The following is a 24,573-nucleotide window of genomic DNA, read 5'->3' as shown; positions in this document are numbered from 1 at the left end:
TGCAGATGGCTCTTAGAGGGAGATGCTTTGGATTTTTTTAACTTTATTTACAGTAGGCTAGGCTCAACATCTTTATTATAAAACACAAAGAAACAATCATCTGTGAGAGTGAATGAATATCAAAGTATGCTCTACCTCTTGTGTGTTTGCATGTCTGTCTGTCTCGTGGTCAAGGGTGTTCAACACCTATAGCACCCCCGTGTCTATTATTTTTTTCCCCCCTCCAACACTAGGTAGAGAGAATAAGGGTCTGTCTTCAGCTCCTGGGACGAGGATGCTGTAGGGGGGAGACTGCTTGGCTTCCTTCAGCACTCAGCGTCAATAGTGCAGTGAGGGGGGTGACATGTGGCAAGCGGGGCCCGGGGGGTGGCCGGGCTGGGGACCGCGCCGAGGAGCGGGAAACTTTCACGCCGGAGTTTCCACTGCTTTCTGAGCAGCTCAGATCTAGCACGGAGAGAGGCAAAGTTTTCACCTTCAGGGATTTTTTCTCATTACTCATTAATAGAGAGATATGTATCTTGCCTTTTTTTTTTTTTTTTTTTTTTTTTTTTTTGCGTGGGCAACTTCTGGTTTTGTTTAAGCAAAGTATTTTGGGAGGAGTGATGGCGGGTGGGGGGAGCGCGACGCTCCCCTGTTTCCTCGGGTCTGCTTCTGGAGCACTCTGTGGGAAGGTGATCCTGAGCCGCTTCAGTAGAGGTCACTTGTGCGTGCGTGTGTGTGTCCCTGGTGTTTGTGTCTAGCATATGCATGTGGTTTTGCTGACTGCACTTGCAGGCTTGTAAATTTTCACCATGGGAAATTACCAACAAAGCCCAATCTGTCTCCTGGCTGCTTTGCACTTTCCGAGGGCGGCTGTACTTGAGCGAGCTGCAGAACGAGAGAGAAAGCGAGAGGGAGAGAGAGAGAGAGAAAGGGGGAGTTGGGAGGGGGGAGGGGGGAGAGGCAGGGTGGGTGGGTGGGTGGAGGGGGAGAGAGGTAAATAGCCTTAAATCGGAAGGGAGCTGCTTCTCTGTGGTCTTCCACAAGAGCTGTCTGGGCTCTGCTGGCTCAGTAATAACTGAGTGACCTTTTCTTTTGCTGTATTATGTCTGGCTGGTAAGGGATTGCATTTTGCAGCTGATAAAGCCCTGACTTCATTCAACTCGGCTCCTCACACGCTGCTTTAGGTAAGTTGTCTTCAGCCAGGACGGAGACAGACAGCCTTGGACTGCAAGATACTAAAAGGAGGACACCTGTAGCTCGGATGCGGTCAACACAATTACTTGGCGGATCCTTGAGGACCTCATTATTTTAAACTTAAAGAATAGCGATCTCCCTCCCCATCTCTCCCACCCCCTCTTTATTTTTTTCCCCAAACAATGCTTCTTTTTGACCTTTTCCAAGGAGAAGAGCTACAAAGCAGCCACTGTGCTTATTGAACTGCCTCCCCTGTATCGCTTAATTGAGAAGGTAAGTGAGGCAACTGTGTACATAAGCTTTGGGTCATTTGTGTATGTGTGTCTGCATCACTCTCTCTCTCTCCCTCTCTCTCTGAGTCATAAGCCGGGGCTGCAATACACACACACATCTCTGCACTGCAACTTTCACTCAAGCTGCAGCTCTGCTGAGACTGTTTTGTTTAAATCATGTGAGGCTTCATTATTTTTATGATGAGACATGAAATACATGCAAGCGGAGGAGATGCTGAGCGAAACCCATCCGACTGTATGTCTCGAGAAATAGCAGTCAAAGTTAACAATGAATTGCAGACCCACCACCACCCCCTCCCCGTTATTATTGTTATTATTATTCTTGCTTCTTCCAGAGCTTCTCGAAACGTGCTCTCAATTATCAAGGGAGTCGGTTAATTTCCCACTCCCCGGCTTTAATCCACAAGCCTCCCCGTACAGCAGTTTAATTTGCAACTGGTTCGGTGCAGGGTTAACCCTTTGGGCAGAGAGGAGGCAGGAGCGGGGCGGGGAGCCCCGGGGGGCGCAGAGCGGGCCGGGGGCGGTGGGGACGCGCTCCGGCCGCGGGGTCCGTGCTCACGCATCCTCCGCCTCCCGGACCGGCGGGAGGGAAGGGCAGCCAGGCTGGCGTTATGAAGCAGCACTTCTGTCTGCGAGCATTCCTCTTTTTTTTCCTCTTTTTCCCCCCCCCCCCCCCCCCTCCGCTCTCCCTTCGCACCGAGCGCGATACGGTATGCGAACGCCGCATGTGACAGTTTAATCAAACCCATTTGTTACAACAAAGCTAAGAGACCGCTGGGATTATAGGCTTACGGGCAGAGTTAGGGGAGCATGTGGCTTTGTCGCTCGCCATCGCCGTGCGGGGCCGGCGGCTCCGGGTGTGCCGTCACCCCCCCCACACCCGCCCTATTCCCATCCCCATCCCCATCCCCGCCGCCCCCCGCCCCCGCTGCGGCGCGCCGCGCTCCCGCTCACTTGACCCGAGCCGAGGAAGCACTTGCTACTTTTGCCGGGATTTGGTGCTTCAATGAGAAGGAGCTCTCCAGGCGCCCGTAAATCAACTCATGCAGAAAAAGGAGAAAAGTTTTGGTAAGGCGGCGGTCCCGGCGCTGGCGCGCAGCGAGCGCAGCGGGTGCGCTCCCGGGGGGAGGCGGGGGGTCCTCCTTCCGTTTCCATCCTCAATGCGCTGCCGTAGCGAGCGGCTGTGTCGGCGTGTGCTCTGAAGAGACGCAAAATACCTCTTCCTAGGACAGCTCTGTAGGACCGCTCTTTAAACCAATTCGTTTTGCTCGGTGCAACAAACATCGGGACGTGCTTTCCCCGACACCTCCCTCTCCCCATCCTTGCGATGCTCGGGAAGGAATTGGCATAAAAGGCTTGAGCGTCTAACTCCAAAAAGGGATTCTTTGTTGTGGAGTGTATGTTTCTTATTTATTTTTTTATTTTGCATGTGAGCTGCATCAAAATTGAACTCAGTCTTGCAAATCTCTTGTTGGCCTTTGCCAAGCACTAGCACTTTGCTGCCATGGTAACTGTAATTAAACTGATAAGAGTGGAAAAATGTCAGTATCTCTGAGCCTTGCAGCTGCATTGGAGAAAAAGGGAATCAAATTGGTTCCCAGCACCACTGCTCTAAAAAAAGGAGGAGGAGAGTAGGGGGGGGGCTGGCGGAGAGAGATGGGGGGACACGCCAGGGGTAGGAACATAGCTAAGCAGCTCCGGTCCCTGAGATCTGGGTACATCTATTTGCCGTGTTGTCCCTTAGGGGGCTACAGCCTGCAGGGATGCTCTGGGCCAGTGAACAGAGAGAAACAAGCTTTTAGGCCCAATCTAGCTTTCAAAAAGAGAAGGGGAAAGAAGAAGAGAAATCTTTTGTTTGGTGTCTCTTGGCAATCGACTAGCCATGTTGGCCAAATTCTTTTAATCTGTATCACTGCTCCCAGCTGTGGGACTGCATTCCCATTTTTATTTTTTGCCTAACCTCTTCGCCTTTCTTTTCTTTTTTTTCCATCTCTCCCTTCCCAATCCATGTCCTTTATTTAAAAAAGAAAAAAAAATCAAAAAATAAAGAAAAAACAGATTCCCTTGTAGAAGCAGGGGCAGGAGGGGAAGTTTAGTCATATATCATGGAAAATCAACTCAAAAGTATACAGAAGAGACTATATTCAAAGTATTAAAATCCTTACTTTTATTTTTTAAAAAAACCCGGAGTGTTATGGAGTTGCGGTTACTTTGTTGTGTTAACTACAGAAGCTGAGACTGTGCGGATGAATGGCACAGAACAAGAGAGCATAATGGAGGCAATCAACCGTTAGGCTGGTTCACAATGCAATCCAGGCAATTAAAAGCTCACCAGAGTTTAAATGAAATGGTTCCACTTATTTCTGTGCACCACACTGCACAGGCTATTATTTATGTCTCTTTTTTTAATTATGATTTCCCTTAAACTGTCAAATAACTCAGAATAGCAGGGTCTCGGAGGCAATAAGAATTTTCCACAGAACAATTTACATGCCAATCTAAAACTAGTTACGACTCCTGATGTGCTACATGCGAGTTCTGAAATGTTTCTTAGCTTCTGAAACCTTTACTTTTTTTCTTTCAAGTCTGTGTGTGTATTGTCCTAAATTATTGGCGCTCTGAATGCTTGTAGAATGAAGCTACAAAGTGGGAAAGCATCAGAAAAGTATTCTTTTTATCTTTACTAGACCTCGAACTCTCTCCTTGACTGCATGTTTTCTGCCAGTTTGCTGTCTTCTAAAGACTGATGCAGCAATACTAAATTTGCTGCAAACTGATTTTATTATTTTTCTAAATAGAGGCAAGTTTTCCCTTTCTTGCTGTATGTACTGCTCTCCTTGGTAGAACGGTATGCATGCCTCCGAAAAAGGGGGGGAAGAGTGATCTTTAAAAGTTTGTAAGTGATCCAGTGCATAATGATATCTAACTCTCCCTCGCAAAAACCGTCTGTACCGCCAACCAAAAACTGAGTTCTGTGTGTCTTGTGCCACACTCGGCACCATCAGGGACTAATCCTGCTTACAGATGCTTCTAAATCACTAACAAAATATGGTTCATTATGTCAAATCTTCACTCCCTTTCATTTCTGAGAAGGGTGATGATTTGAGTGAAATGGATTTTTGTTTCTCTTCCTTTCTTCAGGAGCCTGATTTAGCTTTTTCCAGCAACCTTTCCTCTTTATTATGAAATCATACTTACAAATCAATTGACAGTGTTTCAGCATACTGTAATAACAATAAACAGGGATGGGAGTCCATTGCATCGAACTTATTTGGAGAGATGGAAAGGAATCTTGAAAACCTGCAAGTCAGGTTGTTAAGTTCTCCCTTCAAAAATCCTAAAGGTGGTGGATGGGGAAGAAGTCTTATTCCTGACACAGCTCTGCAGTTTATGTGCAGTATCTTGGGGACTGGGGGTGGAGGAAGAGAGGGAATGGAGGGAAGGATAGAGGAAGCCCTTGAAAGCATATTGGGGTGAAATAAAAAGGGTTTGTTTGACAGTGACAGACTAGGCACTGAAATTTCTCTGTTCTGAGGACAGATCTGCTCTGTGATGCAGAGCATTGGTAGGACTCTGCAGAACTGAAGGGAAAGCCGGGTTTGATTTTTTTTTTTGTTTCTTTTTTTTTTTTACAGCCTGGGTGTAGCACTTAGGGAATTGTATGGTGTCTTGAAAGTGCTCCATAAGCTCTGCTTTCCTGGAGGAGGGGGAGAGGAGGGCAGGCAGGCAGCAGTGCTCTGTACTGCTACCTGATATTTCAGCGGGGAGCAGTTTCAGTGGTTTTTTGGGTACTGTCAGCCTCTGAAAGGGTCCTTCCTGTGTCCTAAGAAATAAATGAGTACTTAAATGGCAGCCTGTGAAAAGCTGGCTGACAGAAAGCTGCAGGTATTCTTATTGCCAAATTAAGAGAGAGCTAAAAATACACGAGTGCATATCTGAACAGTGCAACTGCATTGGAGATCTTATGGGAATGTTAAAGGGAAGAGAGATGGTCTGTGAGGTGATCTGTTCATACAGTACAGAAAAAATTGTAATAAAATGTTCTGTTATCAAAATTAAGTGATTTAAACAGGGCATGTGAAGAAAAGGACTTCTACAAATTTGGAGATATGTCAAGCACTTCATGACTTCATTTTGTTTAGAACCTTTCTACACTTCAAAAAAAGAGTAACTTTTTTTTATGATGAAGCAGCAGTTGGGGATTTATTTTTTTTTTTAACTTTCATTAAAATAGAAGCAGCTTCATTGCAAGTAAAGTGCAAAAAGATCAGATCTATCAGAGGAGAAAAGCATTCCTTCCCTCCAAAAGCTGCTGCAGATTGAATCCCTAATCTGAAGATGCTGCCAGTGGGATGTCAGCACCACCTTCTCTCTCTGGCTCGGGGAAAATAGACATGCAGGATTGCAAACATTACTTCCATGGGGTGTCTGCCCCTTTCCACTTGTCTCTACAAGAAAGGTTTGGGCTGACCAATGTGAATGACAAGGCTCTGTCTACTTTCCTCATGTAGCAAATATCTCAAAAGCTGTGCAGGGTATATGCAAGCTGCAGTTTTATTTGTAATACAATAACCTCATGTTTGCAGCATATACCTTGGGAATTATCAGGCTTGATTACTGCAATCTGCTCAGATATTCACTTGTTTGGCTGTGTTTCTGTGGCATCTTGTTCCCTTCAGACAGTGCAGGACAGATCAGCCTGGATCAGAGACTGTCAGCCTCCACTCTCTAACCCGCTTCCTTATCAGGCAACAAAATTTTTACATTAAGATTTTTTTCTTTAAAGCCTTTAACTGTGTTAGCTCCTAGTTTATTCTGGTTTCCCTCGAGCTAAAGATTAAAGTCCTGCAACAGCCCTTCATGCTTCTGAACTTTTTTACAGAGTTCCAAAAAGTTTATACAAATTGTGGCCGATTTTATGCATTTGTCCTTTACATGGCCAAAGAGAGGGACTGGGGATAAGCCTGTTGTTGTGGATATACATTGCTGTGATAAGCAACACTGCAGATTAAGGCTTTTTGACCAGGTGATGATATTAGTTTCAGCAGGATTTCTCTTTACAGTCTGGTATAGGTTCCTTACCAAAAATCTCTGATGTTTTCACTGCTTTTAGTCATTTGTAGTCATGCTATTTTGTTGCTTTATGTATGTACCCTGGATTAAGGGGAGTCAGCTGTCAACTGAAAATACAGTAAAGGCTCAGCCTTTGTTTCATGGTGCTTTCTCAAGAGGAGATGTGTGTATTCGTTCCCAGATTTGCCACTCCACTCTCTGTGGAGTCCTGTGCAGGTCGCTGGATCTCATCTTCCCCCTTGCAAATGAAAAAAGAGATTTTGGGAGTCTGTAAGTGGTGTAGGAGCTGTGACAGTAGCATCAGCTGGGGAGTAGTGGGAAGGTAGCAATGACCATTTTTATGCTTCTGGATAGAAGAATACAGACCTTACACTTTTGTCACGAGCTTTAGATGTCATGCGGCAGCACTGCCACGGTACTTGGGGTTCCCACTCGCAGAACTGTCTGGCACAACTGAACAGCGAATCCAGCAGATCCGTGTGTCGCTCCAAGATGTGTGATAGACAGCACTGCAAAGAGGGGAGTGAGGCTGCTGTGCTCGCACGTTGCAATAAGAATCACTGTTTTTAATTCAGTGACCACCTTTGCAGGTGGAACTTAGGAGTTCAGCTTGGCAACGCTGGAAAGTCACTTAACCGGCTCTAGAGTCGCTGCGGTCCACACGGATTCCATGCGTTCTATGCACGCCTGTGTGGAGATCCCTGGAATGCCTCAGCTGGCGCAGAATTTAACCTCTTGTCTTTGAAGCGTTAATATCCACAAAGGCACACTCTACCATTGCCACAAAGGTTACACTGGCTTTCGTGGTTTTTTCCTAGGAGAGCTTTTAAAAAAAGCAAGCAAACAAAACAGAACCCAAACCCCAAGTTGTTTGTGTTCTAGCTCCCTGAGCCTGCCTGTGTGTAGTGGTGTGTTACGGCACCAGCCAAGATCTGCTGATAGGAGCTGGGACTGTAAAGCTTTCTTAACAGTAGGTAGTAGAGCGTTCTTGATGATGAGCTCTTGAATTTACTTTTCTTTGTTATGAGACTTTATTTGGCTTTTCCCAGTCTCTGCATGATAACAGGTTTCCATACCCTGAATGATGGAGTAGGATTTGCTTGTTGGCAACAGCATTTGTCCCCCAGTCTTGACAAATTCTCATTGTAATATTCAGATACATGCTAATGAACAGTATCTTTTTTAAGTTACATCTCTGGCTTTAAAACAGGGAGATAACCTAATGGTCAAACAGGTTGTCAGTTCTTCCCTTCTCTCAGGTGCCTGTTTGATGTCCAATAAAATATCCACGGGGCTATGATTTTGCTTATTCTAAGAAGTAACTTTCAGAGAATTGCTCTGAGTGCATTGGGATGGGAGTTCATGCAACTAACCGAGAAAGACCAGTCTGTAAGCACTTTGGGGCAGTGACCTCTCCCCATTTGCTGTAAAACTGAGGGCAATTGATTTTTGAATAGATCCCTGGAAGCTGGCTGTGTTGCTCTGAGTAACATAGCTCAACTAACTGTGTTTCACTTTTACCAGTTCTGTCTATTGAACAGCGTTTTGGGTGTTTGAATTGTTTTTTAAATGCTCTCTGCTATTACCTCAAAAGATGTTTTTTTACTTAATGGACACTACTGTACTCCTTGTCCCACACCAGCTGCTGGCTAAAGTTGGGATTGGAAAGTGGGATAGTGGTTTTTTTTTGCTTGAGGATTTTTGGGGGTTTTTTGTTTGGTTGGTTTTGCTGGTTTTTTTTAATTATTATTATTTTTAAAATTTTTTTCTTGACAAACTAGAAACTCTCTGACTTCATGCAGATTATTTAAAATCAGATTTTTCAGAAGGTCTTTACACTGCAAGTTGTAAATACAATGCTGCTATTGAAGTGTCTGGAAATCTTATCACTTTGTTAATGTGTCTAATAAGAACTGAAATCTTAAAAAAGTAAAACATCCCCACACCAGCATCAAAATTTCTATGTCGAACCTCACCGAAACTTTGTCCCTGTGCCTCTAAAAGCTTCAGTCTTTTCTCCTTTAGAATCTGGAGTGCTTTTATATCTATAAAGATAGTGAAAATAAGTCCAAATATGTGGATTTAGCTGTGTTTGCCATCATAGATATGCTGTTTATTTAAATTTTGTGTTGCTACATATTGGATACTTTGGCTGAAAGTGGATGACTTTTCAACTGAACTTTTTTAAAATTTCATTTTAATTTTTTTAATCTTATTTCTTTTCAGCAAAGAGACCAGGTAAATGAGGTGTTAAAGAGAACCTGTGGAACTTAGAGTAATGGAAGTTTCTGCTCTCAGATTTATCTTAGCATTGTTTTCAGCTTGCTGTGGACTATCTATGTTATTTTATCCTATCTATGCCATTGCCTTTTAAATGAAAGGGGTGTAGGGGGAGCAGTGAGATGGAGGAAGAAAAGGGCAAGAGTTTTTCTACTTCAGAGAATATCTATTTTCACCCTTGTCTTATTGTATTTCAGGTATACAAATGCTCTCAGTCCAGCCAGACACCAAGCCGAAAGGTTGTGCTGGCTGCAACCGTAAGATTAAAGACCGATATCTTCTAAAGGCCCTGGACAAATATTGGCATGAGGACTGCCTGAAATGTGCCTGCTGTGACTGTCGCCTGGGGGAGGTGGGCTCTACCTTGTACACCAAAGCCAACCTTATCCTTTGTCGCAGAGACTATCTGAGGTAGGTCACGTCCTTCTTCCGTTCACCGGCAAACTTGGAAAATCTGTTCAGTCCTTCCTACGTAGCTGGTGTTGCATAAGCAGCGCTCGAGGGCTGCAAGGCTGGAATATGTGTGGAGGATGAGGAAACAAATACTGAATAACGGAGACAAAATTAAAATCTGAATCAGAAAGCACATGTAACTAGGTTGTGCCGGTGGCTGCCAGGTTTCTGATGCCAATACTGGTGTCCTGTGCTCTCACGCAGAAGAGAGTAAATCCCTCCATGATTCCCGCAGCACTGTGCTCCTGGGGAGACAGTGGTCTCCTCCTCCTCCTCCTCCTAGCAGCACGATGGTGGCCGGGTATATCGACCTGAAACCACACGCATGGTTTTCACCCACCTTCAGTGCAGGGTTTGAACTCTGTCAGTGAGGAGTGTTTCACCTGTCTTCGCTTCGTTTGCAAAGGGATTTCATTTGTGGCTCTCAAGCTTTTATGGATGTTGCCCTTCAGCTGTTAGCAGCTGGACCAAGATGACCAGCTATCTTCCCCATGCTTAAAAATCATGTGTCTAGTAAGCTCTTATCCACTCTGCTCATTTAACTTAACTTCATGTCCTGGCTGGGATGCTGGCTGACCTGTTGCCACTTGTTAGAGACAGCAAATTGTCACCTGATTTTCTGTCGTCTTGTTTGCTTGTGGACCTACATCCTCAAAAGTGTTTGAGGAGTAACTCATAGCAAAGTACTGATGAGCAGCACCAGGTTAGTTTATCTGCAGAGCATATGTCAATAAATAGGGCTACCTTGCAGGAGCCAAGTTTAATCAGCAAGTTTAGTCTCCCTGGGCTCTTAATAGTAAATAGAGAGAAAAGGCTCCTCTGGGGTGATTCTGAGCACCTATTTCCCATAGTAGTACCTTTCCTCCATTCCCTGTAGAGGGGGACTAATGAGACTAGCTGCTCCAGGCTAAGGTGAACTTCTGGGAATATTTCCCCTGCCCCTTTAGAGAAACCTTTTCCTTTTAAAGGGACGTTGAAGTCAGTAATACACTGGGGAAAAATTAAAATTCTTTTTGAACGTGTTAACTTACAAGTTCAGCTTAAGTACAGGTACCAAACAGTAGGTTCCCACACACTGATCAGTTCCCAAATTGTACAGCATGGGTAGGTTGGAACAGGAATCAAGACTAAAGCATTAACTGTTGGTACTCTGGCTGTCCACGTAACGATCTCTTTTTTTCTAGAGTGGAACAAAAACCTTCACAAACGTGCTGTGCATTTGTTGAGCTGGGGCTGCAAGGCAGATCAGCTTCTTCAGACCTAGGCTTACACTGCTTAGTGGTAAAAGTACTCTGCTACCTCTTAAAGCTCTGAACTGAACCCACAAAAGAGTGCAGAGAATTTAGCATAGAGTCTGCACCTTAAAGCCATTGTGTTAAAGCTGCCAAAGTAGTAGGTAATAAAACCCTACTTTTAAAAACTGCTGGAACAGAAGGGAATTGTTATATGTGAACCTGGGTCCCTTGTGATCTTAAAGTGAATGTGTATAGAGAAGGCTTGGAACAGCTTTCTGGGGCAGGGGGGAAGTAGCATCCCAATTTTTAAAACTCATTTTAAGAATCCTTATACAACAAACGCCTGCAGGAGCGAGAAAACTGTGCTCTGACTGTTTGATCTGAGTTCCAAATTTACTGGAGACTTTGAACTTACTGAATCTCCCAAGTGCTAGTGCAGCTGATCTAATGTTTTAAAATCAAATGTTTAAAATCAAAACCAAAATTATCTAGTAGTAGAGATATGAGCAAAGCATTTCCCCAGCACAGATGCACATACACACAACTGTTGGTCTCTGATCTTTGAATGTTTAACAGGAGTAAATATTTTGCTAATAGATTGTTAAAATTCATACTAAGCAATTCAGAGAAAGGAGACTGTATTTTTTCATCTGTCATGACCACATTCAAGATTGGTGTTTCAGTCATTTCTTCAACAACACCTTTTATTTTGTACCAGTGAAACCAGGATACATGAGAAATTCTGTAATCAGTTTTAAGATGTTTCTGGTTTTTGTCTCTTGATTTATCAAGTCTTAATGAAGCTCTTTTGTCACAAGCATTTTTTTTAGTGATACTTTTGAGTGCATAGATTTAAACTAGGTATTTACACTAAACTTCAAACTGATGCACTTAAGGTAATTGCAGATAGTCATTTGCCTCATTGCATCTTATCTACTTAGTTATGCAGTGAACCTATAAAAGTGATCTTTTTAATGCTAATGTAGAAACTAGTTAAATTTTCTCTAGCTTTGTAGTCGAATAAGCTTTCATATTTAGCAACATACTTGATATAAATTTAAGGAACAAATTGCATTGTACTAATGATCAGATTAGGGTTTGATTATGGTTTCATACTATCCTCTTAGTTTTTTGGGTTTTTTTCTTTTTAACCATAAAGGGAATCTTTGCTACGTATAAAACAGTTCTGGCTTCCTATTAATTTATGTGGTGCCCTCTAGAGGATATGGGGCTTGAACAATACTATAAAGAGTAAAATTGCTTATTAACTTGTCTCTCAGTGTTCATTATGCCTTTCAGTAAGAGAGCCATTCTACAGATGCTACAAGCAATAATGTAGCCAGTTTGGGTGCTTTAACATTCATGTTTAAATTCATAAACTGTGTGATTGCGTCTTTGCCTGCTTGCAAAAATACTTCCAGTATCTTTCATTTAGAGGCCTGCCAAAAAAACTAAACCCTCCCTCAGCCCTGATGCACGCACTTGTGCTGCAGTTGAGCCCTGAGGTACCCACTTTGAGCTTCTTATAAATGCTCTGTATCTTCAGAACTTCAAAACTCGCTTTGCTTTAGTTCTCTCCTTTGGTAAAATTAGTTAATTATACTATATTAAAATCTTTTTCTCTGGATTGGGAGGGATTGAGGGGATGGAAGGAATCTTTAATGAGGTAACGAGCTTGGAAGATGCTTTGGGTGTGAGAGGCTTTACCCTGGAATCTGATTCATGTGAGGCACTCCAGTGGTTTCAGTGGTGGTGTAGGACACCAAGGGTATTAGGGTGGCCGCAGCAGAAATGAACTCCATTTTGTTAACGAGGATGAGAACTGACTTGAGTAAAGAAAGGGCTCAATGTTAGAAATAACACACTCGGTGAAAATGATATGCAGAGTATAATTCCCCTGCAGGCTTCTGTCTTCTGCTTATACACTCTTGGGTTAGAAAGTGAAGACTTAATTTAAGGAACTTAGGTTTACGCCAGTATTTCAAGTCCATTTACAGTAAGTGAAATATGCAAGAACTTTTTTTTTCCCCTTTTTCCCTCCAGAGCTGTATGGTGACATCTTAATGTATCAGCCTATCCTGCTCAGTCCTCTCTTCTGACTGGCAGCGTGTCCATTTACAAGCACAATATTCCCTTTGAAATCTGTCATTACTGCCATTAATGACCAGTCATTATGTTAACAGCCCTTGGGCTGTTAACATGTCAAACTGGTTGTTAACTGGAATGTTATTACTTATTTAAACCGCAGGTATGAGTTGTGTGAAATGTGCTTTGGTTGCGCATTCTGGGGCTGCTTCTGCTCAAAACAATAGGGAAACAGTGGAGCGTTTGCCTTTGGGGTGCCAAGGGATTTGCTCTCTGTTCCATCTGCTCGTTTGATTTCTGCATATTTGTGAGGTCCTCCTACCCCTGGGCAGCCTCCTGATTTCAGGTGCAACTGCATGCAAATCCTGTCTCTCAGCCTCGCCCGCACATGGGCGGCCGCGGATGTCTCCAGATGCATGGCAGTGCCTGCTGCACGTTTGAGATTAATATCTGGCCCCTGGAAGTGTAAAATGAAAGACCGACAATTACACGTAACTCAGTCGTATTAAATAATGAGCTTCCTCGGATGCAGCAAAAATATGAAAGTACAGCTGTGCTAAGCTAGTTGCAATGTAGGTCAATCACCCTTTTCACTTAGGTTTTTAACTACGCAAACCCCGCTGAGCGACCAATGACTACAAAGTGCTGTTTCATTCCTATTTAATTTTGGCAGCATTTTACTGAAGAGCAGGCATTCATGCAGCTAAATTATCTTCGCCGTTTCTGGTTTTAACTCCAGCTCCATGACACTAAATGTTGGAGTGCATATCTCTTAGTAAACACAAAGAATATGGCTTCTGATTTTTTTATTTTTTTTTCTAAATCCGTCTCTTAACATGGAAATTGAATTAGAACTTTTATTACTTTTTGCATAATTTCCCTAGCCAGGCACGCAAGATCATAGGAAAAGGATTAACAAAACTAATATATTGGGGTGGAATTTTTGCCCTTAAACACATCTAGACCCTTATTGAGGATGGGGAAGATGATGACACAAAAGGTTGCCCCTCTCCCCCCCAAACCTTGGTATTGATTTTGTTTGTAAATATACTGCAGACTTTAAAAGCACAGCTGAACAGCTATGAAAATGAGGAGATTAGTATTCCTGAAAGAAGGGACAGATCATGTTGGTTGTTGTGGTTTTTTTTTTTTTCTCTTCCCTACTCGTTGATGGGGATGCTTGAAAAACCTTAGAAAAGCCAAGTTTTTAAAACTGGATATTGAATGAGATTTTGTGGATGATGAGACATGACTCCAGAAAGTAAAGTGTTCGGCCATAAGCATTATAAAGATGCTGCCTCTGTAAAATATTTAGCTTTTGAGAGGCTAGACTGAAAAGAGTAGAGTTTAGGACACAGCTTTTTCCTGTACAACTGCTTGCTCTCTAGAGGCAATTATTATTTTAAAAAATTTTTGTCTAAGAGTACTTGGAAAGACTTAAAATGTCTTGTGGCCTGGTGCCGATTAGCAGATCCCATTCCTCTCTTGTATCATGGAAAGCAAACACCTAAGATATCAGCTTTCTTACATGTACATATAAATACTCTGTATGGATATTTTCATAGGTAGTGGGTTACACAGCGTTTTCAGAATGCCACCTCAATATGCTTCTTCCCCAACTTGATTAAATAAGGGTAGACCTTTAAAGATTTAAGCACTCAAAGTTTTCAGGAATATTGAGGTATTTATGGAAGTGAGGCTTGAGAGCTCTGCTTTCTTCCCTAAAGCTTTTTAGAACTGAACCCTTATTTATACACTAATATCCTTGTTGCAATGCATTGAAGTATTCAAGGGACATCTAGTTTGCAGGAATATGCCCCACAAATATTTTAAAATATATATATATAAAAAAAAGTAGGTGTAGCAATTTATTTGTTCTAATTTTGCTGTGTGTGATGAACATTCTTCTAAATTTACATAAATTGTATAATTTAGTATGTCTTGAGGAAAAAAAAAGGCAAGAATACTCTCTTCCACTAATTGCCAAAGGTTTTGAAAACCTCCAAACACTGTAAGAGCTGTTGAAAGGATGAGGAGAGCGATGCACGTATGCACAGTTAATCCACCCAACTTGCGAAGAGTGATGCTTTTGATTTAGTTACACTCTGGCTAGTTTGGCTTGTTCTTATTTTAGTTTATCTGTGATAGCTTTTAATAAGAAACATTCAATTAAGCTGTTAAAATTGGTGTTTAAGTCATGTTGAAATGCTGTGAAATGTGTGTACTCAAGTTTGACGCTCTTCAGTGGTTCCATGTGTTTCCCCGTATCTGCTGGTATTTTTCTTCAGAGCTGCCAAATTTTTAATAATTGTGTTATTTTTAGTGGCTTAAAATACACAGTTTAATTTCCAAGAATGTGAATCTTCCCTCTTATAAGGCTTCTTGAAAACCAGACGTTTCTCGTGTGTTGTCAAAATACCTCATTAATCCCCTGGAAACGTTCAAAGAGTTTCAGGAGACTTTTCAGATGAAAGTACAGTGCCTCTTAAAGCCTGTCCTACAGCTCTTCATTACAGTACTACAGTGTGGTGTATTTTGATGGAAAATTATTTTACTACAAAGGTTTTACCAACACATAGCAGCTCAATGATGCTTAATAAAAGCAGTGATTTTGGGGAGCCTAAGTAATTCTGCAGTGCCAGAGGATGGGATAACATTCTTGGTGAAAGAACACAATTCTATAGGTCTGCTTAATATTTTCTGTACTCTCTTTTAAAAGAAATGCAACTTTGTTGTTTCCTTCATTGCTGATTTTTTTTCTCGGAAGTGATTTTGTGACTAGTGCTTTTATGAAATATGTTTAAAATAATACCCATATTAAAGTTATTTACTTCAGGAATAAATATTATCAACTACATTTTCACATGTGATTTGATGTCCAAGGTTTAATTGGATACTGTCTGCATTTTTGACCAGAAGCATACGTGAAACAAAGCATCCATCTATAATGTAGTAGAAGAATAATTGGTACTAATTGCCTAACACAGAGATGCTTTTAAAAGTTCTGATTTCTGCTACATATTTGTTTTGGGATTTTTTGTTTGTTTGTGGTTTTTTTAAAGTTTAACTTGTTTGAAATTTCGATTAATTTTGGGGGATATTTTACCCAAAACTGAAAAATAACTCCCAAGTCTCTACTATGTAGATATTTGCTTCAAGTTTTTCCAGAAAGCATATAGCATTCCTTCTTAATGTGAATGTTTGAATAACATTTAACAATCAAAATGGATAATATCATTACACACTTTTTCAGCCCTCCTGTCTTCAGAAATTGTTTTCTCTTTTGATTTCTCACTGAAGTTCAACATATTGGTGAACTTGGTTTTGAAATCGAAATACACAGTATGGAATATTCAAATGTTTTCTAAATGAAGTTGGTCTTAACAATCACCATCCTTAAGAATCCATATTTTGGGAATACCGTACGAAATACCTTGGTTTTTTGATGGATAACTTCCCAGTGGATTTCTTAGTATGATAATGGATGACCTTTTAAATAAATCTAAGTAATAGTTACATGCCTTTTTTTTTCTGGTCAAAATATGCTTCAACTTTCTAAGTTTTTTGGACACATATATCTGAAGCAATGAGTCTACTGTCTCAAAAAGCTTTATATGTTTTACACCTCCTTCCCTTCTGGTACTGTTATTTTACACCTTCCTGAGGCTGCTTCTTGCCTATCCTGAATCAATTGGCCTTTCAACACTTGAGTCTCATTGTATCTGATCGGTACATTTAAAAATGGCTTTGGATATCAGTAGATTCATAATTTAAAAGAGTAAAAAGGCTGTTTAAGTCATCTCTAAAAATGTACAGCTTTTTTAGCTGTATGTGTGAATCTATCAAATTATCATTTTATATATAAATCACTCAAACAGCAGAAGAAGTAGTTCAGCCCAATTTGTTCTTTAGCAAGCCACGTATCAAAATGAAACAATATACAGCTCAGATACCTCACAAGCTCTCCGTGCTATGTCCTCTCTGCATATCTGCTTGGTGTGATACTTACACATATATTTATGTAGAAATCACGGTGGAATTCTGCATCCCACGCTATCCAGGTACCTGCAAGACGATTGTGGTCCCCTAAAACCAGTTAAGACTGACTTCAAATGAATCCTAACAATTAAGCATCTTTACAGCCCCAGGGCAATCGCAAGGGTAGTTGCAGCCTTAATTTAAGCATGTGCTAAAATGTCGTGATGGAGTGCCAGCACAGCCTATTCACAATCCAGTCCTTCTCCCCACTTGACATCAGAACTGCAGCTACCAGCAACTGGAGAGCATTTAGCACCTCTTTTTCACAGTGCACAATGATCCCAACTATTAACTGCAAAATATTTTCCTTTGGGATTAGAGTGAACCCTGTTTATCTATTTTATAACAAAACACAGCGCAGGGCAACTTTTCACAAGCAGAAAATGACTACTTTTTACAAAGAGTAGAGCACGTTCAGCTCTGGAATGATGTTCCTTGGGAAATCCTCCTGCAGGTTTTGAGTGAAGTGGCATTCTGCAGTAGTGGAATTTAAGCTTTCATCTTTTCTCTTGCAAAAATATCTTCTGTTGGCACATAGCAGACAAAAGCGATACTTGCTCAACACACAAAGATAAAATTATTTTGGGGGTGCAGGGAAAAGCAGAGAACATCAGGGATTTTGTTGTATCTTTTCTGCATTAGGGGTGGTGAGAGTGAGTAATGAGAATAAGTCAAATTATATATTTGGATATATTGTAAGTGATGGTATATTGGACTAATTAAGACACTATACTACATCAGGTAGTAAATGTCCCCTTAAAGTGTTCAAAATACTTGAGAATCCAACCTGATTTCTGTTCAAGACAAGCTTCCAAGCCATAAATATCAGCATATACAGGTTTTAGTTTAGTGGATACTATTTATGATATTGTAACCCCGCATTCAACAGCATTATTTTTCCACCATGGGACAAAATAAATGTTATTTTTAGGTCATAATATTATTTCCTTGCAAATACTTTAAAGAGAAATCTGTGTTAGAGAAACTTCAGAGGGTAAATACAGATTTAATAATTAATCCCTTCTGTAAATGCATCCACTCTAAGAAACAGATCGTTATATATCAACATTATTGTTGATCAACTTCTAAGAATAGTTTCAGTAACAATTGTTGAACTTGGTTTTGTCTTTTAGATAAATTTTAAGGAAGGATTTCTAGGTAGTGACAGTTTAAGTGAGTGACAGGCTGCAGATTAGGGATGGTAATAACAATTACAATAATTGTGAATTATTGTCTTATTACTCATCTTTTGTCACTATGGTTGCTTCTACATTAGTCTCATTCTTTTCTGAAGTCAGGACCATTCAGAGCTACTACTTTTTCTCAAAATTTACATTAAAAATTAGGGGTTTTTTGTGTTTAGGACAACAGAAAATTTAAAATCTCATTTTCTCATAAAGAAACAAACTTCATTTCTCCCTTTCTAATTTGTTTTAAGCAAATTTTACACAGAATTCAGAAGTTTCTAGGATTTGAGATTTGGATTTACAAAAAATCCCCAAAACTTTTCAAATATGTCTTTATAAGCCTAATGTGTCTGTCTGGCTTATACAAAGTGTCAAAGAAGTGGGAGGACAGTCTCAATAACAGGCTGCTCTGCACTAGTTTTTGCTGGCTTCCTTATTTAATCTGTAATCTGATGCATTTAAGAACACTTTATACCAAAATAACATTAAATCTAATCCTACAAATGCATACTACACGCTTGACTTGATGTACCTTGAGTAATCCTATTGAAAGGTATAGGGCCCATTAATTTAGAAACATGCCTTAGTGAAGCCAAATATTTAAATTTGGAATGGTTTTGCCGGCAAACCCATTTTGAATTGCTGGGTCCTTGTTTTTTGTGTGCTCTGTGCCGTGCAGCGATTACCACGACCCACAGCATGACATCCCTCCCTGGCCCCTGGGTCCAGGAAAACCTCAAACCCACAGCTCTGCTCCTGGCCAAGCACCTTGCTGCCATGTCTAGGATGTCAATCAAAGTTTTGACACCTGTAACAACCTTGCCCTGTTTCTCTCTGACAGAAAGGATGGTTATTTGTATGCTAATCCTACACACCACTACCCCAAACCAAACTGCTGGTGGATGATTTAAAGGTCTAAATCTAGGCTTGTCTCTACAACCCCCTTTGCAGCTCATGGGCTCTGCTCTCCACAGTTTTCCTGGGAGACAGCAGTAGGAAGTGGGACAAAACTTTGTTAAAAAGCCCTGCGTTTTTGTGTTGATGTTGGTGAATCTTGGGTTCTCAGTTCCCTTTCTCTTCATGCTCCAAAATTGTGCTAATGAACCTGTCCTGTGTACTTAGCAGCTTCAGGCTTCTAGAAGGATGTGTTCATTTTTATTAAGGTACTGCATTCATGCATTTTTATGCTCCATATAGTAATAAAAAAAATAAAAATTAAAAATCGGTATGACATTGAATACTTATAACAGGGGGCACTAAAAAGTAAATTAAAGTGTATTCTTTCTGCTTAGAATTTCACTTACTTAAACAATCTTAAAACCTAGAGGAAGTGCTGCACACACTGCAGCAAATGTGCTGGTTTTAATGAGCCTGGCTGTGCTCTGAAGTTAGCCAAGAGCACTTCCCCCAGCACCTCCTTACTTAATTCAATCATAATGCAGAGTGAATTGCTGGGAAGAGAGTCAGTGAGCAAAACTAAGAGAAAAGACTTCTTCAAGAGCACACATCCAACTATGGGTGTCTTCTGTGCTCTTCTGAGGTCTTTCATTATGATCCCTGATGTGTCCCAGACTCTCTGTCTCCAGGTGCAGCACAGCCTAAGCATTTTCCTCATAACAGCATCTTACTTGCTCTCCCTGTTCCTTGTAGGTTCTCATCTGATAATTATAGGTAAAATATACTTGTATGTTTTATAGGAGAATACCTGAAATGTAGGTGGTAGAACTCATTGCAAACTCTTTAACAATTCAGCCATGGAATAATCTGAAGGTGAGCACAAGAAGCACAACTTCTCCCTGCTATGGTAAGCAGGAGATGGCTTTCATCCGCTTTCTTTTCTCTCCTGATACAAATATACCTCTTCTGCTACAAGATCCCAGAGGTTTACTCTGAATAAAAGCTTGTATATATTTGCAAAATTTAATTTGTCAGATTATCAGTCTTGATAGAAATGTACTGTGTCTGAACAAATAACTCTGGAAGCAACTATCTAGAGTAATCTTATTATTAATCATGTAGTCTTATAAACTTATAAACTTACATGACAGATAAACAGTTTTCTTCATGACCTGTTGAAAAGCTATTTTTTATCTCTTTTATATATGTGCATGTATAAATACATGTGTAAGGTTATTTTAGCAGACATACAATCACTCTACAATCTTCTTGTCTGTTGCTTTCATTTTAATGGCCATAAATCCTTTTCTTCTGAAACCCAGCTCTTTCTCCTCACGAGCTGATCCTTCTGGTTTTAAGGTGTGCTTTTTGAAAAAGTTAGTTCTTGCCACCAACTCCTACGTGCCTCCTGTTTGGCTTATTTGTGCAATACTGTCAATATTATATAACTAGTGTAGTGTTGCTTTTAGCAGAGTATCAAAAAGCTGTTATAGGAATAAACATTTCTTTTCCACCATCCCTCCCCCCCAAAAAAAAGAAAAAAAAAAGACAAAAAAATGGAATGGGAAGGAAACAATTTTTAAAAAATTATTTCAAGTATGTTTAGTTTCCCACAAAAATCTTGCCTAAGTGGACAGGTGTGATTTTTGTCACTGTAAGCCTGGAAATCACTATCCCTGCAAGGCACTCAAGAACTAACCCTCTTACCTCCCAGACTTTGAAGAACTGTTTTATGCATGCTATTAAGCACTGGTTCTTTGACTCTTTAAGCTCTAGCTGACCTCTTGTGAAATCAAATCTAACCTGCTGTGTTTGTCTGTTGAGAAAAGGCATTGAAGAGCACACTGCCATAGCCCATGTGCTTCCAGCACATGTGCCCATGAGAGCTTCCAGCAGGGCTTTGCTTTCCAGACTGGGTGGTGACATCCAGAGATGGCATCTTCCTGAGAGGAGGAATAGACCAGATATTACCAGTGTATTTGCTGTCTACTTGGTTTGCTACAGCAAAAAAACCCCCAAACTCAAACCGAAAAACAATCCCATTTACAAAAGTTCCTGCTAATTCAGCCTCGCTCCACTGTTGCTTGTTGAAGGCTTGACTGCTGATGGATGGAGGATGCACTGCTAAGTTCTTGTGCCTGTTCCTGCTTCAGTGGCATGTGTCTGGTGATCACTCCAGTCCCTTCTTCTTTCTGCTCTGTACGAGGGGCAGAAGTAGGTATGTCTCTAGTTTTTATACAAAGAAGTTAGAGTAGCAAAAGGGTTAACAGTCACACCCTTTTCTCTGCTTTCCCTGAAATTTCAGAATGCTGAAAGATGACAGATACGTGATGCTGATGTAGGTGACTGTCCTTCCTCATCAGCAATATTTGGGAGGAAAAATTATTAAATTGCAAATCTGAGAAAACTTGTCAAGACAAGACAACATCGGTTGTCTTTAGATTGGACCCCTGCTTTCTGTTCCTAAAAGTAGATGCAGTCACCAAGACATCTGCATCTGGACAGATCACTCTTCCATAGATTTGTGGTCTTGCTGTCAGTTTTCCATCCTCCCTCTGCTCAAAATGAACACCAGCAAACTGGGCAACTCCCCACTTTTTAGCAATTGGGAAAGAGTGACAGTTTGTGTGCTCCAAACTGCGTGGTTTTGCTGCAAGATTAATTCTGGAGACCTTCTGTCATTTTGCACGTGCAGCGGGAGGATGGGGAGGGGGGGTACTCTGTGTTTGTGTGAACAGAGGATGCCCTTTTCATGCAGGAGTTTTGGTAAATCCCTATTGAAGAAATCTCTATTGAGAGCAACCCAACATTTCTCTGTGTTCTGCATCACTGTTACCACAGCCAAAAAAAATAATAACCCCCACAAAAATACAACCAACCCACAACTCTCCCTGCCCCAAACCAAAAGTCACAAGAAAGAGGTTCTATCTCATTGTACTACTGTCACATGCAGAAGTCAGAAGATGGGCTAAATTACGGCAGCAGATGTTTGGCTCTGCCAGATTTAAAAGGTGGGCTTGGAAAAAAAGTTCCAGTAAAGGGGCAAGAAAGAATAAAGGCTTGAAGTCAAAGCATGTTGCTGTATCTGACCCAACATAAATGATGTCTAGTCAAACACATGATATTTATATCCAATGTTTCTTCTCATGATCCTAACTACGTTGAGCATGCTGTGGTTGCTTCCTTAATGCAATCTCCAAAGGTCAATCAAGTTATAGAGTCAGGCTGATGAGATTAGATATTACTTTAAAAAATGACCAAAAAAACTGTGTTTGGAGAAAGACCTGAGCATGACTCCAATATAATCTGTCTGGTTTGCTTCAGGTCCCTGTATCTTTTCCTGGAAATGCTGTGTAAACTGAACCCGTCCACTTCAGCTCCAAGTGTGCTTTCCCGTTCTCTGGTGATAGCTGAGGTATCTACATATTCTTTGGAAAAGATGAGGGAGTTTTCTGGGCACAGGACAAAAATAAAATGACACGTTCAAGTGCTTTTTTAATGCTCCAGGGATATTTTACTATCTGAATTGTGTGCAGTGAGCAGGGATTTTTCATTTCATACATCATTCACGACTTGCTGCAGTGATTCCAAAAAGTCCCACAAGCCGAGTCGCTGCTTGCACCAGAGCACAGAATTTTTGGTTTGTGAGTTTTAACAATGGATGCTAGAGCATTATTAAGGCTTCACCCAAAATTTGTGGTGAGGAGGTACAAGAAAAGAAGTCATGTCTGAGAACAGGGGAGGATACACTGTAATGACTATGGCAAGATCCAGCCTGTTTTTTCCTTCCTCTCCTTGTTCTCCCATTGCTGTCAGCTTGATGCACAAGGAAGGTGAGAAGGTTCCTAATTTTGTCTTTAGTCTACACATGAAAGTCCTGCGGCAGCACTAGCCAAGGATTTTGTCTTACATTAGGCTATTGCACTCATACAGAGCTGTAAGAAGCATGTGAAGTTTTTCTCTGATTTTACCCCTGCATGCATTTATTTAGAATAAATTGCAAAGTATCTGGGATGAGATATTAAAGATGAGGTGGTTTAAATCTGGTTTTATGACTATTTCTCATCTTCTGTAGAAGCTTTGCAGCAAATGCATGAATATTTAATTGCTATAGTAAAAAACAGCAGGTGGGGCGAAAACCTCTTCTAGCAAGGTCACCTATGAATGCTGAAGTTAGACTGTCTTTCTGTGTCTGTCAGTGGAGTTAGAGTGAGTGGATACACCAGACTCTGCCAGATGGGTGAGCATCTTGTTACGTAGCAGTTACCGGACGTGTGCCCACCTTGGGCTTTCTGGCTTTCTCTGTAGTCTCAAGAAGTCAAGCAACCTAATTACCTGGCAGCCCTTATAGATCAGTGTTAAAGACAGAGTTGTCACTGATGCTCCAACGTTGCATTTGTAGAAATGAAGACAAGCAAATTGGTCAGATTATTACTTTTATTTATTTTTTTTTTAATTATGGAGGGTACTGCATTCTAGCTATGACAGACTCTTCCTGGACAGTGTAACATGCACCCTCCAAAGGCAGGTGACACAGAAGGAGGCAAGCCTTCTGCAGGAGATGGGCCAATTGTTACCTGTTCAGGTGCCTACCCTTTCGAGGCAAAGGGGGAAGCTAGATACAGTCTCAGCACCCCTGGTAGGACCATCTGGATTTTTTTTTTAATTTTTTGTGTGTGTGTGTGTGTGCATAGAGCAGAGCAGCTGAACACTCCACCTCACACTGTGAGGAGGTGGGAGAGGTCAGGCTGCAGAGCTGACACATAATGGTCGGAACAGCAAAGAAAAGAAGGCTCTGGGCAGTACCCTCTGACCAATGTTGGCTGATGTGACAACACATTAGATTCTCTCTAAGCCTCTGTGGTGCTTTTTTCTGATGGCCTCTTGTAGCCCAGTACCAATCTATGTTTTCCAGTTTTATGGCTCCTTTCTCTCACGGGGAGGGAAGCCCTGGTGGGAGCCTCCACAGGCAGGACCTACTGGAGATCTGACAGACTATTCAGGAAAGAGTTAAAAGTGTTGAGGAATACATTTGGTGCAGGTGTTTCAGGGTGCAGCTGCAGTACAAGCTGGAGATTGAGCTCTGGGTGGCTGGCAATGGCTGCAGCCCCAGGCAAGAGGCTGTGAACTGGTAGAGACCCTTTGCAAAACAAGGGCATAGGGACCTGTGGCCCATCCAGGAGACACTTATGGACACAGAAGACCCCAGACTATCACACACATAGACTGTGAGGGAATAAAAGCCCAGAGGTTCCTTAGTTTGGGGTCCCTTCTCGGAAGCACTGGCTCGAGCTGCTTCCATGTTACTGCACTGTGAATAAATTGCTTTAAGGATCCAGAGGTCTGAGACCCTCCTATGGGAACCCTGGGGTCAGGCTGGTGAGGAAACTTGGTCTGACTGTGTGAGTGGGGTGTGCAGGGGGTCAAACAGGACCTGTTGGGCCACTGGAGCCACCCACTGTGAAGGGGCTTCGGTCTCAGCTCAGGTGGTTGGGAGTGTGACTGCCTGAGTGGCTCATGGATAGTTGGACGGGGAAGTTTCCTTAACAAAAGGCCAGCAATTGTGATCCCACTCCGTGCCAGAATTTCAACCTAAGATTCTTGAAGTTATTTTTGTACACTTACAGCCCCACACTGCCAAAGGAGCTCAGCATAATGTTGACAGGTCTATCCAGAACATCTGCTGTGAACCCTCCTTCGGTTCTGCCAAAGCAGAGTTTATCGGGTGGGCCCTTGGGAGGCAGTTTATGGTTGTGTTCCCCCATTCTTATGGCAATTTCTCCTCAGTTGGATGCAGGGCCTGCAGAGTCCATTTATCCTGTTCCAGCCCCTTCATCTGGCACTCAGCACCTACAG

At 41.7% G+C, this 24,573-nt stretch overlaps 1 protein-coding gene across 6 annotated transcripts in view; it reads left to right on the top strand.

The window, feature by feature from the left end:
• The first annotated feature begins 615 nt into the window (after positions 1-615).
• LMO3 (LIM domain only 3) overlaps positions 616-24,573 on the top strand; it is a 58,385-nt gene continuing 34,427 nt past the window's right edge. Inside the window, exons 1-3 of one of the 6 annotated variants that reach the window (XM_027699694.1) lie at positions 616-696; positions 1,167-1,449; positions 9,020-9,233. In XM_027699694.1, coding sequence (XP_027555495.1) covers positions 9,028-9,233 — 206 coding nt within the window. In that variant the 5' untranslated portion in view covers positions 616-696; positions 1,167-1,449; positions 9,020-9,027. Of the gene's footprint in view, positions 697-967; positions 1,450-2,406; positions 2,538-9,019; positions 9,234-24,573 lie in introns of those variants that run through there. The other 5 variants (XM_027699695.1, XM_027699698.1, XM_027699696.1 and 2 more) reach the window with 5 other exon arrangements.

This window comes from Neopelma chrysocephalum, unplaced genomic scaffold, assembly GCF_003984885.1.
Source record: "Neopelma chrysocephalum unplaced genomic scaffold, ASM398488v2 Primary Assembly neopelma1_139, whole genome shotgun sequence".
NCBI classification, from domain to species: domain Eukaryota; kingdom Metazoa; phylum Chordata; class Aves; order Passeriformes; family Pipridae; genus Neopelma; species Neopelma chrysocephalum.
The sequence above is the reverse complement of the archived record's forward strand: the minus strand, read 5'-3'. Positions and strand labels throughout refer to the sequence as shown.